Raw genomic sequence first — 18,144 nt, 5'->3', positions numbered from 1 at the left:
AGAGTACGTCCTGAAATAGAGGATTAGTCTCTTCCATACTTCATATTGGACAACGTAATAATGTAAATGTTGAAGGAATCGTCTCAAACGTCGATTGTTTCTGCGGTGGTGATCTCGTGTAATTGTCTTATGGTTAAAATAAGCGGAGGACGTAAGTCAAAATACGCATTGGCGACAAAAAGGGCTGAACTGATTTTTAGACATGCTTCGCTAGAAAAAACCACCGCGTATGTCTACAGAGCAGCGTATAAATCGTAACATGATTTTTACTAAACAATACCCATTTATGAGGGGCTTTTCGTATTTGTCCAAGATTTGTTATGAGTTAGAAGGTCCGGCTCAATTCTCCATGGAAGAATTTAACAAAAAACGTTTACGTCCCAATTAGACACATCCCCTCTTGCCATCCTACATCCGCGCATTAAGTGATACGAACAACTTAACAGGCTTAGAGCTCTGTTCTCCCAACGTAGCTCTAAAATCGTCCAACGTCCGTTCGTCTTTGACTTCAGAAGCAATCACCGCTATCTTCATCTACCCAAACTAAAATAACGAAATCCGTCATTTTTGTAAATCACTGAACTTTCGTCCTGCGTCTATTCAGTAAGAAGCAAAAGATAGTACTTTTATTTTGCCACCTTAATCAGTAACGTAATCTCTACCCTAAAGGATAGGGATTATTGCAATATTAAAATATGTATGTACGCGTACCAATATAATGTCTTTACCTTGTAATATCTGTAGTTATATATGCACCTCTAATGAAAGTAGGAGCCGTATCGGTAAGTTGTTTCTGAAGAGGCTTTCTGAATCTCAGGAAGAATCTAAATTGATTTAAAGTTAAAATTGGCAACGTCGTGCTAACCTTGAGATTCTACAAAGTGTCTGATGAAAACTTTGTGCACTGAGCATCGACATGGAATGGTACATCGAATAAGAAACTGGAATTTAGATGGTTTGTGTATTTGAATGTAAACGTAATTGGGTGTTAATCACTCATAACACGTAGTGTACACTATACACAGAGCCGTCGTTAATCCTAGTCTCGTGCGCTGCTAGGGACCCGTAAGGTTTGCTGAGATCGTTCTTGGAGATAAATGCACGCAGTTTATAAGTGGCTCGAAGCCCCCCCGGCAACAACATATATAGGCTATTAGAGATCTTTTGGTAGCGTTTGCCGTTGTTCACCCGTACTAATTATCGGCTCATAATTTGTCAGCCTGTAATACAGATTGTTCTATATGTACTTTGATAACCTCCAGTAATAACTACAATATTATTTATGAAACAGGTAATGTTGTCTTACGCTATCGTGGCAGATGGGTCTGCATACAGGCATTCGCATCCTGGTTGCTTGGGCAAGTACAAGCCCAGGTCATCGGTGGTTTAGGGCATTGCACAGACTACGCTACCCTTTTATTCCATTTGACCCTACCGTTCCGCTCCTACGTTTTAGTTTTCCGCTCTTTGTTTCGGGCACTGTATCTTTTCCAAATCGTTCTGAGATAAAACAACCACCCTATAGCATCTGCTTTTCTCCATAAAAACGCAACAATATATCTGTATGTAGAATTCTATATGCGTGTAAACATATGTGGCATGGGCGTCGTGTACATCTGCACATGTGTATGCATTTTAAGTAATGAACCTGAATAAAACACGCTTCGGCGCATATCTATATGAGAAAGGAGTTTATTAGACGCAACGAGAACGTAAGCAGAAGCAACGCGGAAAGGAAGGAACTGTTCGAAATTGCCGATTGGCTACTGCTTGCCGTACTCGCTGCGTTGAGGCAGAATTCAAAAATGATCTCAACTCAAAAAATGGGATGTCTTAGGGGTACAGATTATGTACCCCCTCAGGTACCCTCTTGCATGTTCTTTTTGGCGCATTCAAATCAAAACTATTACCTCTGTTACTATGGCTACAAGAAATTACCATACCCCCTAAGGTAAATATACTTTTCAATTTAGCTATACTGAAGTGTATAGGCTGTATAAATGATCATTGAAATGAGTTTCTTTATTCACACACATTTCCTACTATATATCGTTGGCAGAGCTTGAAGTAGCGGCCCTTGAAATAGCACACATAAGAAATGAAGCAACTTGTGTTACTCGGATATTATACCCCGCAGAAACTATCAGAAAAGTCTCTTTCTTATAAAGCGGCTTTAGTGGCTTGCGGCTCGAATGCTGACCGTGCGCTGAACCTAGGATAACCGGTTAATTGAGAATATGGTTACCTAGAAAGGACGTTCTTGCCCGATGAAAACATCAGTCGACTATACTGAAGTCTTTGCGTTATCTCTGTTTTGACTTTCTCGTAGGTTCCTGCCGTTGGCCCCATGGTAGTCGAAATCAAGCCATATAAATTTTGTTTAAAACTACAAATATTTACATGAATTGGCTCCTTCCTGTATGTTATCGATGTAATAATCTGTGTTTTATTGCCGGAATAATAACATAAGTGCACTTATTATAAGCATATTTCGGTGCCATCATTATGAAGTGCAGTAACCATACGATAGCATTACACGGTGATTGTAGGATGCCCGACAAAAGATGGACATCCGATGCTCAGGCGCAGTCTGGCATTGCCGTATGTGCTTCATACCTACTTCTAAAGCCAGTAGTTAACTGTTTACGGATGCGCTCGACAAACAACCGCTGGATAACAAACAAATTATTCACCTAATCAGCCCGCTGGGTTGGCCAGAAAAAAGTCCACGTTAAACATAAATGGCATGTAACGGGTCTGCTTAATCAAACAATGGTTTAGTGGTTCAGGCCTCTCGGGCTCAGCCTTTAAGGTGTCAACATAACACTCCTATGAAAAAAAACTCTAATAATGCGCGGCTAGGTTTGTACACAGTACGCTCACCAGTGGCCAGACCAAAACGTAGAGAAGGGCCTAGCGCTGACGTGTGTTTTATCAGTTATATCTGACGATAATCTTGTTGTCCAAGGAAGTGAAAAAATTATATATAACAGCCGGGTATGTTCGACCAGTCCTGCCGAACGATTAGTAATAAAGTTTACGCAATGCTTCAATTCGTTCCTTAGCGATTCGCAAACAATGAAATGTAGGATTTAATATCGGATAGGCCAAGCAAGGCTCAAACGGAAATGCCGTCACCACCGAGAAGGAACCCATACTAGCGGCATAGGTTTGCCACTATCGACGTGTCTCCAATCAACCTGTGTACCTCCGAAGTCATACACCTGGGATCGAGAAGCCTCTCGCGCGTTAGGACCTCGTCTAGAAGTAACATGTCCGCGGCCATTCTTGTCTGTCTCGCAGGGGCCTACGCACTGTCCCGTAATGAACGGGTCTGGCAAGACTACAAAATACAGCAAGATTTTGAGAGTGTCCCAATAAACTCTTCATTCAAGGGCGATCTGATGTCCACTAGCATAGTGCCACCCTCCCAAATATTCTAAGATACGCAATTAGCAAAATCAAACCTCGTCACAACAACTCATGACTCGAAGATATATGCAGGAATACTTCGAGCCTAGATGGATGCTTACTTACTGGCCGTAATCCCCCCGGGAATTAGAATAAAGGTGCAAAGAAATCTACCGCGCGACCAAAGTCAGCATGTCAATGCAGAGAAAGCTGCTTACTTTTTCAAATCCGAGAAACATCTGTACCGATATCTGCGACGGTCTTAACCCCTTCTTTGTCCTCTAAGTATCTACGGCTCTTAATTTGGTCAGATACGCTTCCTCGAAGAGCGCTTCAAGAGAATCATTGCCATATAGTGCGGATGGAAGAAGCAGACAGGCCGGATGAAAATGGGAATAGCCGCCCACATCATGGTCAATGAGATGGCAGCAGCGCTCGAGCAACTCAAGGCCAACAAAACGGTAAGTCCAGATCAGATCAGGTACGAACACCTTAAGAAGGCAGCAGTGTTAGCCCTATACTGGGCTGCCTTTTACACCGCTTATCTATCTGACGAAAGGATAGTGGGTGACTGGCAGAAAGCACTCCTTACTGCTTGCTATCTTGATAGGCAAAGGCGACACCTATCAGCACGTCGAAGAGAACTGCTAAAAAAACTGCGGTTAGAAAGCACTTTAAGCCATACGCTTCGTGCGTCTCTCCGCTCTTCTGGATACTCCAGACATAATCCGGCATAAAACGATTTCCGTAGCGAAAGCCAAAAATGATTGTTTGCTAAATCCGACTTGCCAGGATAAGATCCGTTAGAAGTACAAGGGCCACGAGACAATTGATCTATTCGTTGATTTATGTTCATCCGCATCCAAAACAGTCTTCGACAGGCTATTGAAAGACTAAATTTCGTTCAAGGTCGTCGAGACAGGAATTTCTTAAAAACTCATCAAGATAATTGTTTCTATTCTTTTGCAAAAATTCGTTAACATACGGAACGGTTTGGTGGAACCTGACCACTTCTAACAGGCGACTGGAGAGCTCAAGACAACAACCTCCTGCCTTTTGCTGGTTGTGCCTTTCGCCCTTAAATACGTAAAGCAATTCTGCTACTTAGGTTTAAGCTTAGCTTGTTTCAGGACTTACAACAACGAGCATCCAAGACAACCCGTCAGAAAAACCTTGGTAACCAGCGCTACCATAGAGAAACCATCACTCTTTAAATACGGTGATACGCCTTTTCAATACCAAGTTCCCACCAGTGGTTTTCTACTACATCCCACCCCTCTGAAAAAAACCTCAAAGCAACCCAACCGTGTATGTCAGGCCACGAGGAAGCCATTTTTCTTGAGAAAACACTGGGCCTGTAGGATATATATTTTGCCGAACTGCTTCTTGTACCTCCTAGCGAATACGCTGCCATTTGTGGAGGATTTCCAATGCCAGCTTTCCTTACCAAAAACACCTATCTACCTGGAATTCATTTTCTACCACTGGCGCTATGCCATAAAGAAGGAACTGACACACGATAGTTCGGTACGCAACACATAGCCTTCACCATATTATATATACCAGCTAACTATATCGTAAGCCGAGCGAAAGCTACATCTATATCCGCTGCGGAGGCTCTTATGAATGATACCACACAGGCTCACCCAAAAGACTACTTGCTTGGATAGCGTCACGTAGATAAAAACAGAGCAGATGTAGTGTCCTATGTCATGTATTATACGTTAAATTTTATTTTATTTATCATTTTATAAAATTGCAGATGATTTGTATGCAAAGTAGCTGACAAATATAAAAATAAGTGATGATGAATGTATTTCTTGCGAGAATTAAAATTGTACCACCAAGCGTTACTACCAAAAAAAAAATAACGGCACGGATTTTATATCCAAAACCAGCAGTAGCATTACATGAGGCAGCGCGTTCCCGATGCCTAGCATATATACACCTCGGATATGTCCTTAAAATTGAAGGAAAAACGTAAGTAAGTGTCTCATATTTGACGTCCGGTGACAGGGCTAAGCGTACTTTCTGATGACTGGTCTTCAGCATGAGATGTCTATGCTTGGTTTTGAACCTTTGTATTTCGAGTTTCACATCCGTTATCGCTGTTAGGTATTCCATCAGACACCCGCCTCCCAAGCTAAATTAAGGTTAGTAAAGATAATTTCGTTACGACTATATTACAAGCACGATTGCACGCATGCAAACAGTTAATAAATAAACCATAATGCCTTCTATCAGCGTGAACCTTTTCACTACAGCCGATATTTTGTGCCTGTCTTTGCCAAAAGAAACAGGGCGGATTCTATTGCAGGACACCGGCAACAGAGCTTGCAGTGCAAAATGCATAAAAAATTACATCTTCTTTTTTGTTTTTTCCGGATTCCGGGATAGCGGTCTCTAAGATTTCGAATCAACAGCAATATCCCTCCAATACGCCCCCCGTAGCTGGCTGTTTGAATCACACATGTGTTGTACCCTCACCGTGTTTGGAACATTTTAAGCAGCCTCAGAAAATCGGTTCGAAAAGCTCGCTAAAAACATCCTTAAAAAATAACAAATATGTGAGAAGCCCTTACCTAGAAAGTATAATACATCTAAAAGAAGGCCTTGGGAGGCAAATAAAGGACAACAAAACAAACCGAACCAACGGCTGCAATGGATAACGCTTGAGGTGGATCTCACAGGTTCCGTAACAACATCTGAACCAGTAAAAGCTCATTAGAGAAGCCATACACTAAAGTAATGCTTACGCAGTTTCCTGTGTGTTCCCTCTTCGGGGGGCTAGGAAAAAAGTTGGCTAGTGGATATGAGCGTAATTAGCTTAAGCCTCCATACAACGTACGTTAATGTATTCTTCTGCGTCCCTGAAAAAAAGGATAATTGCTCCAATTAGTATGAATTAAATCAATTCAATTATATTTTAATCATATTGGGTCTTAAATTGATCTCCTATTTCCGACCACAAACATATTCCCCTCATATTCTCTATACCGAAGTACACTTACCATGCCTAACGTTCCTACATTTTTATCGGTAGTGAACACAGCACGATGGTCTGGGTTAATCAAATTTATAATGATAAGTGGACCGCCTGTATCTATCGAGAATTATATTGTTTATACATAGACGATGACCCTAATTAATTATGTAGTAATAATTTAGTTAGTGGTGATTGGTGATTCTTAATGTAATCGTGAAAGACATGCCTACCAAATGCTTCAAGTTATGTGTGTTCAAGTTTAATGTGATGACTAACCAGACATCGTTTTAAGGACACTGCCCATTGCCAGCTTCACTCCGCAAGCTCTGGTGGCCGCGGTTTAGTCGTGCGGTCTGACTGCCTAAGCTCCCTATGGCAATCGTACTTGTTTCCAGCGAAATCCTTATCCCCTGCCTTAAGCTTCGTTTAATACGCAATCGAACCCTCACGATTTGATTACCACTAAGCATATCCTATAGTGACAAATTGCCTTCTCTTCAGGGAATGAGGTCGGATGTTGTTTAAAAGATCATTTACAAATATTTAAGCTTGGCCGAGTATTAAAGTTGAGACTTAGTCGTACTAGCGCTATGACACTTAGACTTTGGATGTCAAACATATTCCAGAGATCCACACACAAAGCCCGATGGGATTTTTAATAAAATTTGATTTTTTTTCCAATAAAAACAGCTCGAGTATTTTTTTTGATTCGACTAAATGACTTAAACAGGATATGCATGTGTTCAGGACGTGAGGCTAGAAGTTGGATGCATGGATATTTGTGCTGAGTGGTCCGGTGCCGAGAATTTATGTTTTCGACGTCGATACTTTCTGTTTCAGTGGATTATACTGAAGTGGAGGGAACCAATCGAACTTCAGGTCGGTGCCTCACGAACTAGTCGTACTATTGATAGCGCGAATTCGCATCTTCTGAAATCTACAAAAAGACTGCTGGCTGTAAAAACAATTACCTCGGTATCACCACCAGCCTTTATCCTACTCGACCCGACTCGGGCTGAAGGAAGTTCTAGCAAACTCGATGACTACCAGTGCTTGCATAAGGAAACATAGTTGAGCGGCCGCGTTTATTTACTTAGAAGAAGAGTGTTCCCGATAACTTTTGAGAGCTTCACTCGGCTGCCTGGTGATAACCTTCCAATGCAGACTCCTTCTTTTGGAGTAAACTTGACGGATGAGGAAGTCATAGGTTAAACGCAATAAGCGGTTTCCAAGTCGCTGGTTAAACTTCAATGTGACATAATTGTGTTGGCTATCGTCATTTTCTACCACGAAAAAGAAAGCTTGCCTAAGATCAGGGATACAATTTTGTTTTGGCCATACTTTTTGGCGCTGCTATTGAAAGTATCAGGCGAAAATTAACATTGTATCTTGGTCTAATCAATGCGTGTACAAATCTATACGTATAATGAAAGACAAATTCAATGTAAGCAATAGTGATTTCCGTATTCAGTCGTGGAAATGCGTACAGGTATTACTAACATGGCAGGTAATTTTTCTCGCTGATTTAATTTCTAACAAATTGCTTTGAATCGCCCATGACCATTTGTGGCAGCATATGAGCTGGATAAACATATATTCAAAAAATATGCTACCATGCAGTAGAAATGCTCGGATATATGTTTAACATTAGAAATAACAAATTGAGAGTATGCAGTCGGTATCTCTTGCGTCGATCTGCCTTTCGATTGATAATATCATCTTCCTAAAGTTACCAAAATAAAACGTTGGTCAATATTCTTTGTTTATATATATATATATATATATATATATATATATATATATATACGGAAAGAAAGCTTCCGCGCTCGTTTATTAAGAGAGACATTTCCAAAGCACCGCACCTTTTTTGATCTAGTAAGTAATTATGTCATGTATCCTCTATAAATCCAAAGAATGTAAAATGGTTAAGGACGGTCGTGTGGCTGAAACACGTCTTTTTAGGCCATCCTTTCACGCTTAAGTAGTAGGATTCGGAGTAGACCCAGTAACAGGACAATAACGAGATGGTTGTTTCTCTTCACACTCATGGTGAGCTGTAATAATGCTCTATGCGGTCGTGCCGCATTTAGATTACCCTGTATGTAGACAATGTTCGACTAAACAAGCCAAAGTGGTACACGTAAATGACTTGTGTATGGATAAATAAACAAGTCAGATCATTTAGCTTCATATTTATGTTACATATCCGTCTAAATGCATTTGATATTTCGTTGTTTTAGAGCATTTCGACCAACTTTTATCTTCAGGTCTTCAGGTAAGTGTTCTAATTCGACCGCTCAACTCCAATGAAAGTGTTCAAGATTTGCACTTACCAACACTTTCAAACGGCCCAAACCTGTACTCGACAAAATCATTTAAACAGTAGAAGCATGGTGTTTATGAAAAGTTTACGCGCAAAAACAAATGCGTCCAAATAAAAAAGCCTGAACTGCCCGTTACCTTCGCATTTCTTTTTTACAGCTTAGTGTCGGAGGGTCTCGGAGCTTGTGTCTACATTGACTGCGGATCGTGTTATTAAATCTGACTAAAAAACACGCGCTACTCGCTCGCTAATCGTGGTCTAGTAATTTCTATCCATTTACTTGGTGCCATCCCATGCAGATAATGTCTTCGATCTAATCTAAAAAGATATAGTGATAATATATATTATTATTATAATTTTAGACGCTCTAACTGACATTGATACTTCCAGATGATATATAAGAAGACGTCTATTTGTTAGCATTCTATTGTTGTGGCATGATTGTGTGCTGCGTTGCTAGATCAGTCGACTGAGTCGCGATGTTTGTTTTCGTCTCTAAAACAGTTTGCTCTTTTCTCTGTCTGATTCCCCGGTGCATTGTTCCAGGTGAACACCTAAATGTTTGGTAAGATAGAAACGAAAGATGCCCTTTCGATCCGCGGTGAACCCGTCGAGGAGTCTGCTTGGAGGACCTTGTTCGCGAACGTTAATGGCTGCACACGCCAGCTGTGACACTACTGACTTCCCCTTGCCCCATTAGTTACGTTGGCCCAACTGACCCCGCGCGGTCGCTAGTTGCGCCATCTGCAAATGCATCAACGGATCAGGGAACGGAAAAGCTTGGCACAGCGCAGGTGACGGAGTCAAGGGGAACAGCGGAAAACGACTGGTAGAAGCAGCACAATAAACAACGGCAGGACGATACACGTCAACGCAACATCCTACAACGACGACTACTGGCTCACTGAACGACGAAAGAAAGAAGCACATACGAGATAAGCGTGAAAAATGTCCCTGTGTGTCATGTGCCCCAGCAGACAAGAAGGCCGTGCCTGTTTCGCCTGGAACTCGCAGCCGTGTGTATCTCCCGCTAAACGATAAAAGGATCCTAGTAGCGTGGGCGATGGCAGCAGCAGTAGCAGCGACTAAAGCATGAACAATCGCAGGCAACAAGCATTGTTTAGTTAATAACTGGGATCGCTGAAGTCAGAGAACAACGGCAGCGTCCGGCTTACGTTCCTGCTGGTCGCTATAGCTGTGCGCGTATTCGCACGTACCGTCGGATTTACAAGACATAAACAGTGGATCACTGTGATGCTGGTGTTGATAGTTGTGAGGCGATGAGGAAGAACAATATATGAGACAGGCATAAGACAAAAGATGAACTCCACAGGGCTATCACTTGGGGAGGGTATACGTTAAAGGGTTATGTCGATGATCGAAGATTAAATCTTCTAAAAGCTTTAACGCTATTTTGAGCTCATTGTAAAAAGCAACGCTAATCATCTTATGAACCAATATGAATTATTTACAGGTTGGCCAGACCAGATATGTGGTTCAAATTTTCTATAATTTTCGACTTAAGAAAAAATTTTTTCTTCTTGCTAACGTTTTTTGTCACTTCGGCCTCTGCTAGCTGCTACTGCGCAGATGCAGCTTTGGTAGGAAGCCTCAAATTGCTGAGATTCTATTTGACCTTTCTAGTTCGAGTCTTTTCTATACAGGTCGCGCCCGGTAGAAAAATTGTGCGAGATAGAATGTACGGTTAATTGCGATCTCGTGCATTTCTTACATGCGTTGGTGCAAAGCGTTCAGTGATGCAAGGTACCCAGCTGTTCCAGAATCGCCGATCAAGTCTTAGTAATTATATGTGTTCCTCTATTTGGCACATTTTTTCCTCAGTTGCACTTTCCATTCTACATATAGTGCACACTTTCTGCTTTTCTATTGTCGTTTCCTAAAAGGTTCATGAATATAGCTACATGGCTTCCTTTTTCGGTCCAAAATGATACAAAAGAGCGGTCCAATACAGTTAGAGTTTCGCTTCGTGGAGAGATAATGCTTTCAACAAAAGAAAATTACTGATATAGTCTGTTGACGGCTTTTGCCAATAGGGAGCGAAATTGTTTGTTGACGTTTTATCACGCTTGAAAGAAGCCCGAAAACATCATATATACGTAGGTTGTGCAGCTTGTCCTACGGCGTCGATTCGAGAGTACTCTGCAGGTAAACTGTTATAGGAAACGGATTATCAAAAATAACTTGGCCTTCGGTTTCGTAACACTTTCAACAATGACAAACGATGTTCTAAGTCTTCTTTCGGGTCGATGTTCTAAGTTTGCTTTTCAGGTAAGTTCCTGAATCGATGTTTTACCACTTTAATGTCTTCGTAATTTGTTATTAAAACGTACAATTTGTTTTTCGGCTTTTCTTCCGCAGCGCAAAAAAAGCAATTCAGCTGCTACTATATAAAAAAAACTGACAATATTCATCTATATAAGCTAGATTTATTTTCTCTGTAAAAGTTCAGCTAGCATTAGTCCGTATCGGCCGGTACGTTTCGATGATGGTTGAACTGTATTCAGCTCAGCATCGGGCCGTAGCAGTATACTAGGCCATTACTAGAATTTATGTCGTCTATGGTCCAAACTTTGACCACCTGTTCGCAGTTGCCCTTAGGCGAACGGCTTTACACGAATTTAGCAACATTAGCGATGCTGAGAACGAAGAGGGAAATGTACGATGTTTACGATTAATTCGTGTCCTTCGGTTCACTAAAAAGGTAGGAAGCGAACTTCGAGATGTGGACATATATATGGTGCTTAGAAAGAATTTTCTTTGCCTATTTTACGTCCAATTAATAATAGTTAGAAAACTTAACCTATCTGTCGAACTTTTTACGTCACTATTTTGTAATTCTGGTTTTTATGGTGTGTGTGTATATATATATATATATGTATCCTCAGTACACAACTCGATCTGCACAAAGGGTTTGTTCCTTGTCTTGTTTACAAATGTGGACTTGAAAAAATTCATTCGGAAACACTGCGCGGCAACGATTTTATTATTAATAATCTAAGTATTATCCTTAACGCTCCTTGTTGCAATCCAGGAGCTTATTCAGCACTCAGACAAAAAAACTGTTGCCCAGACCAGTATAGATAACTTTTTGCAGTGGCTCTTCTAGGCAAGGGAATATAAGGAGCGCCTCGGTTACTTCGTTCAAGTGCCTGGAAAGGCTATTTCGTGTACTAGAGCGCGAGCTACCGTATGCTTAGTCAACAGTTTAGGTCAAGACCTATTTTGTGGATAAGTTAATCACTTTTTGAAGTGATTTGAAAGGTTCATGACTTTTTGACATGCTATACAAACGTATAGTAACGGAATAAGGTGCGAGTGTAAGGTATAGTTGTAAGAAAATTACAGGTATAACAAATATAAGCCGCGATGAAAAACATTCATTTGATTTGAAAGACACGCGTCTTGTCGTTGATGTTTGTCGAAGACGATCGCATCGGTACCCTATAATAAAAGTGTTGGATTGCAAATGTAAACAAATTTCTGGAAAACTAACAATATGTGACCTAACTCGAAGTTTCGACCTTTTACTCTCATGTTCGAACACGGTTTTTCATTGGCTGGTTTTCAAATGAAGACATTCTCGCATAATCGTTGAAGCGCTGCCTTTTGTCATCTGCAGCCAACAGTGAACGTCTCTTTCAAGTGAACTCAAAGGATGGCGCGGCTGACTCTTTCGCATTCAATGTCATGCGCCGCCGTTATTGATGTTCATGAAACCTCATAGCGTGGTAAATGTAGAAAACTCAATCGCAGCTCGAGCGTATGTTATTTTCGGTGCGTTCGGAACGCAATACAAGGGTTTACTGGACGTTTTTCATGTGTGTCATAGCATTTGTGCGACCTACGCGGTCACGAGGTTAGCACTTTTGACCACTGACAAAGGATCGGCTACAGTTTCTATCTCCGCTAATTTATGCCCAACTAGCAATTTGCAACAGGTACGCTAAATGAGTTACAACAACGTTAAGGGCTTCTGTTTTTAGCTGAAGTGTGTGTATATGTCTGTTGTCCTGTGAAATAAATGAGTTGCCGCCTCTTAGGTGCCGACCATTATAAACTCTTGTTCTTCTTGATTCTTTATTGCGTTACGCGCTTGCTTAATCGCTCGAGTTTTTGTTTCGTCCGGACAGATAGTGTGTGTGCGTGTGTGCGTGCAAATTCGAAGAAATCATTGGCCTTTCCAACCGACGACCTAGGTACCTAAGCCACCGCAGAGCGAAATAACACGTAAAGTGGCTCAAGTTGACCTTTAGCATGAACTCACTGTTTAGTTTTAATCTATTTTCATGTAGTACATATATACAAGAGAACAAACGAGTTAAGTCAAATCTTGCAGATAAGTTAGAGGAAGTAGTATGCGATCTTTTCGGGTGGTTGCGCATCACTTGTTAACTTCTCTAACGACAGCGGACAAATTTGTCGCGTTTATGCTGCGTAGCAGAATGGCCATGCTTGAAAACATTTCGTACTGAATTCCTCAACCATAGCAAACTGTTACGGTTATCGATTTATGTGTTCTTTACTCAGGGAAAAGCAGAAGGGAAGCATCAGTACCTCCCTGCCGACGTTGTTGCTTGTGAGAGCAGAATAGACAGACACCAGAGGTATAATACCATATCGTGAAAGTCGACACGCTGGAAGGCGCTTCTCTATTTTGCAAAACAACTGAATTAAAGTTGTAAGTGTTAATTTTACACCGTATTATTAAATAAATATTAAGCGACCACATAATGCAATGCAATCGTTTAAGTGGGTCACACTTTATTAGCCAATCGTGCATAAAGTTATACATACATTTAGTACGCACAAACAGGCCGGGTTACGTGCGTAGTCGCAACTAATCACTGTGTAACACGTGTATAGCTTTCAAGACTGATCTAGGTGCACTTTGATGGAAGACCGATATTCTAACAGTAAACGTTCATGCATGATTCGTTCAGACTCCAGTCTTGTACACCATCTCGCTTATACCATTATCGATCAACCCTGAAAGAGGATCTAGCCTAATCCCCTAGTATCACTTATGGTATCATGGACGGCAGACCGATGAGTACCGTTTATTAATTCCTTTTATTAATACACGCCGATCCATGTATATGTGTTCGAATGCAGAGCTTTGTACCTCATCTCTTTTCAATGTGAAGTGAAAAAAGAACGGAGACGGCTAGACACATGTGTACGTAAGTACTTATAAATTGGTCTGACGGTTGCTCACATTGATGTTAATAGTAGCGGATCACCGGCGGCCTGTTTCTGCTGCCACCTTTCACCTTACCGCTCGACCACACCGCTTATGTTTTGAAAAATTTAGGTTCGGCAACTTTAATTCGCTACCACTTAATGTCTGGCAGAGAGTTTAAGGTAGTGTTATGAAGTAACTCTTTTTTTGTATGGGTTGAAACTTACTAAATGAACTACTTCATTTGAGTTTAATGAGTATCTCTTTCAAGGCTCTATATTATTGTTTCCAGGTAAAGCCATGTAGTTTCGACGCTGTGATCTTTAAAAGCGATGGTGGCCTTCATTTATTTGGTTTATAACAAGGGTGGTGCCATCTAGCTGGAATACACGAGCTTGTGAACGTTGTGATGAATCTTGCGCCTATGTTTAGCTCGCGGAACATCTTAATGGCTTCTGCACAGGCAGCCTCCGCAACCGACCTTTGCCTTCGTATTACTTCGGTATATGAAGGTGTGGGTGCGACCAACAGTGTCGCATGCCAGACAAATGGGTAGTTTTCCTAGTCCGAGGGAGTTAACATCAGAATGTCAGATCTGAGTTTCTACCGTTCTACCGTCCGTCGGCCTCAACTTGATGGCCATCTCGTTTTAAAAAGGCCTTGTACGATGTCTCTAGTCAAGTCCCGACAGCCAGCTAGCCAGCCCACCTCTCTGACATCATTTAGTGGACGGCTAAACGGGAACTAATGTCAGGTAATTTTTCTTTAGTGCACACTAAGCCGCGTCCTGCTGTGTACGTGTGTGTGTGAAGGAATACGGCTTCGTATTTCACCCCCTTTTACTGCAAGGGAGAAGGGCTGACGGTTAGGTACATAACGAAGCATTGGCTTGATAATAACGTGATAATTGTTTATTTTAAAACACACAAGCCGATCTAAACCTGAACCTTACGGAAACGCATGAGTACCGTATGCAAAAACAAGGGCTTTGTGAAAATTCAGCATCTCGTGTCACAATGGAAACGTATCGCACGTGTGATGTCCTATTATGTAGTCGTTTATAAAGTGACAGGAAATAAAGTAAAACCAAGAATACTTCATGTGTGGCGTATTAACAACGCAAGACTACAAAAAAAAAAACATATTTCTTGACAGACACGTAACTTTATACTTAAATTCAAAATAAAAAAATTCAAGGGTCATTATTTGTGGGCGATTATCGTCAAACCCTGATTAGATCTTTCTGAAGACAAGTTTCGGTGAACTGTTTTTGCCACAGCGTAAACGTATCACGGGCAATGATCCCCAAGGAAACTTTACGTTTATACCACTTTAAGAATTGATTTAAACACATTTATATTGGAATTAATTTTTCACTTTTATAGTGTACCATAATAAGCTATTGATTTCATGTGGATATTTAATAGAACAAATTGAAAATATTCGATAAGAATGCCCCTGCAAACGCTTGCGATTCCATTGTACCTGCATGACGTGACTACTCTACTCTGCATCCTTTGCTGTCCTTTGTTTTTTTAATCATTCCTGGGACTAAATTTCGTGAACTGCCATACGGCATTTATGTCAAGAAAATATCCTCAATAAAGATTCTAGTTCACTAAAAAAATAACAATAGATACCGCGTATATCGCTTTATTAATTTTTTTTTCTATCTTTTAACTGCGATCTACGCGGAAACAGTTGTTGATATTAGACATATATATATATATATATATATGTATATATATATATATATATATATATACACATATATAACCATTTATACATTGTATTAAATTAAAAGCGACGCGATTCACGCTGTACATCTACATATATTTCCGGGTTTCTATGACTGACAGGAATAAGTCAACTATACATACATATTACATTCAATCTACAGTTTTCCTAAAGATGGAACAATTAAGACGAAAACGTACTAAAATTTTACATAAACATCGCACGACTAAGAAAATCAAAGTATTTGGAAAAATATAAACATAAAAATAAAAAGAAAGACAGTAATGAGGAATGAAACAAGCGTATTGTCATAAATTTACACGTTATAAATAAGATCGTTTAGACAAACAGACGCTTCTTCTAAATATAAAATACGCTTTGTTTTTAAAGAATTGCAAATTTTAACCATCCTTTATGGTACCAGTCGTTCACACACACTCAGTGTGTCTCGTTGCATGACACGATTTAATGGTGTTGACTGGTAGTGATTGTGCTGTCTATCTATCTAATTTATCTAAAATTTTACAATGTCTTTAACAGTATTATAGACGTACACCCTCTACACGGCTGCCCCCATCTGGTTGTCGCGTTCTCTGTGGTTTTCGTCGCCCCTCAAATGCGAGCTTTTCTAGTCGGGCTACAGGAGCTTCACATACGAGGTACATTAGAAACGCCAAAAGGTATGCCATTGTAACACAGCCGAAAAACTCCATCACCTAAAAAGGTAAGTAGTGAAATCATAATACTATTAAATAACATTATCTTACGATCATCATAAGCCTTTGAATCACATACTAGACTTATGGGCCTTGCTCCCCTTTCGTTTCGTTGTTGCTTTAAAAAATCTGGTTCGGTGACGCCCCATTCAATTTAACATAAACTGTACCTCAAATATAGGTCAACAGTGCCCTGTCGCAGTTTTTTCAGTGCAGTTGCTTGCAACAATTTCATTACTCTCCTTTAGAAATCTTTGAATAGAAAAATCCCGCCATTGATTCCTCAATTTGTTTGATCCATGCTGTACCTAGTCTAACCTGAAGCGCACACTTACACAGTCGGAATTTTACCTCTAAAGTGGGTCCCTCCCGAGTGGCAGTTATCTCATTACACTAGTCGGTGTTATCTTGGTGCCCTCCATGTGTATGTTTACTGTGTAATTACCCTAATGATACTTTAAATCGCAATGAACCTAATATATAATGAGTGTAGACTTTCTACGGCATATTTCACCGAGAAATTAGCATTGCAAACAACAAAAAAAATTAGAATCAGAATTTCATCTTCTAATGACAAACGAATGGTACATTCATTCAATTGATACTTACTAGATGGTAGTGTTGGATTGAAAAACGTTCCCTGAGGATGCCGGCCCGAACGAGATAAAGCGGAGAGTGAATCAGGTACGCTCCATAGGTAAGTCGACTGAGAGGAACTAAAGGACGCCATGAAAGAAACGCGTTCACTGGGCCTTTGCGCAAGAAGAACGAGATAAGGACATTCATTAGCTTTTCAGTTACATAGGAATGAGGCGGGTAACCTACTTCGTATCTATCACAAACTTAAGTGAAAGATTAATTTTATCAGGCCTATCATAAACAGCGACCTTATTATTAACGCAGTAGCAAAAGTTTCAGTCTCAAGAATCCTCCATGCGACTGGGTTTGGTACCAATTTTAAGCTCGAACATCCACTGGGGTCTCCTAAAATGCCCAGATTGAAAAACGTCGGACAAATTCTAAGTATAACTGTAAACCTAAAACAGCTTAAAGACTTGAATGGAGTCTTTCCTAACAACGAGGTAATGGGACGTTGACCAATCTTAAATACATATACATACATTTATGTTAAAAGAATTCAGTTCCCAGCACTAGAACGTAAATAGCAAGTGCAATGCAGAAAGCATCGTATCGTGATTAAATTTTTTTTACATAGGTAAAAAAGGTTTTTTACCGAATATCTATAACATCATAAAGCTTGATTGAAACAAATAGCAAAAATCAGGTGGTTATGAGGCAAAAAAGCTTTTGTAGAATTTACCAATTTATTGATGACATGCGTACCTCCATATCCATTAGCACAAACAAGCGTCAACCAGCACAGCATGACTGACCACATAAACTTTGAATAGCCTGCGTACAAGGCCGAGTCCAGCCCATCCCATGGAGCGCCACTGAACCTATTATACGAAATTTAATTATACGCAACATCTATTTTTTTGCCATAACAAATATATTTTGACAATCAATAGGCTGATAATCAATCGATGATTTTTTTTTTTTTTTTCTTTTATAAATGCCCAAAATGGGGATTAGTTCAGTTGATCGTAGGCTAGTAAATTAGTAAACGAGTAAGTACAAATGAATCTATCATATAAAACGGAACAATTCAATTGAACTACCCAAAAGCAAGAGAAGCACAGGAGTTATGGGGTATATGTGGGTATATCAATAATTGATTGAAGCATTGAGATACCTGTAACAAAGTGAC

General features: G+C 40.3%; 1 protein-coding gene and 1 long non-coding RNA gene across 6 annotated transcripts in view; one reads left to right on the top strand and one right to left on the bottom strand.

The window, feature by feature from the left end:
* Positions 1-8,258: 8,258 nt before the first annotated feature.
* On the top strand, positions 8,259-10,152 carry LOC111273260 (uncharacterized). The gene is made up of 3 exons (XR_002687915.2): positions 8,259-8,672; positions 8,879-8,981; positions 9,267-10,152. It is a non-coding gene; the product is annotated as an uncharacterized LOC111273260 (long non-coding RNA).
* Positions 10,153-13,520: 3,368 nt separating this feature from the next.
* LOC111273266 (nose resistant to fluoxetine protein 6) overlaps positions 13,521-18,144 on the bottom strand; it is a 28,630-nt gene continuing 24,006 nt past the window's right edge. For 2 of the 5 annotated variants that reach the window (XM_022854970.2, XM_022854983.2), the window contains exons 17-19: positions 17,718-17,833; positions 16,983-17,125; positions 15,733-16,373 (exon numbers count right to left, since the gene is read on the bottom strand). In XM_022854970.2, the coding sequence (XP_022710705.1) occupies positions 16,200-16,373; positions 16,983-17,125; positions 17,718-17,833 (433 nt within the window). In that variant the 3' untranslated portion in view covers positions 15,733-16,199. Of the gene's footprint in view, positions 14,763-15,732; positions 16,374-16,982; positions 17,126-17,260; positions 17,358-17,694; positions 17,834-18,144 lie in introns of those variants that run through there. The other 3 variants (XM_022854973.2, XM_022854976.2, XM_022854988.2) reach the window with 3 other exon arrangements.

The sequence above is a fragment of the Varroa jacobsoni genome, unplaced genomic scaffold (assembly GCF_002532875.2).
Source record: "Varroa jacobsoni isolate VJ856 unplaced genomic scaffold, vjacob_1.0 scaffold_195, whole genome shotgun sequence".
NCBI lineage: Eukaryota > Metazoa > Arthropoda > Arachnida > Mesostigmata > Varroidae > Varroa > Varroa jacobsoni.
This window is presented reverse-complemented; position numbering and strand designations above follow the sequence as displayed.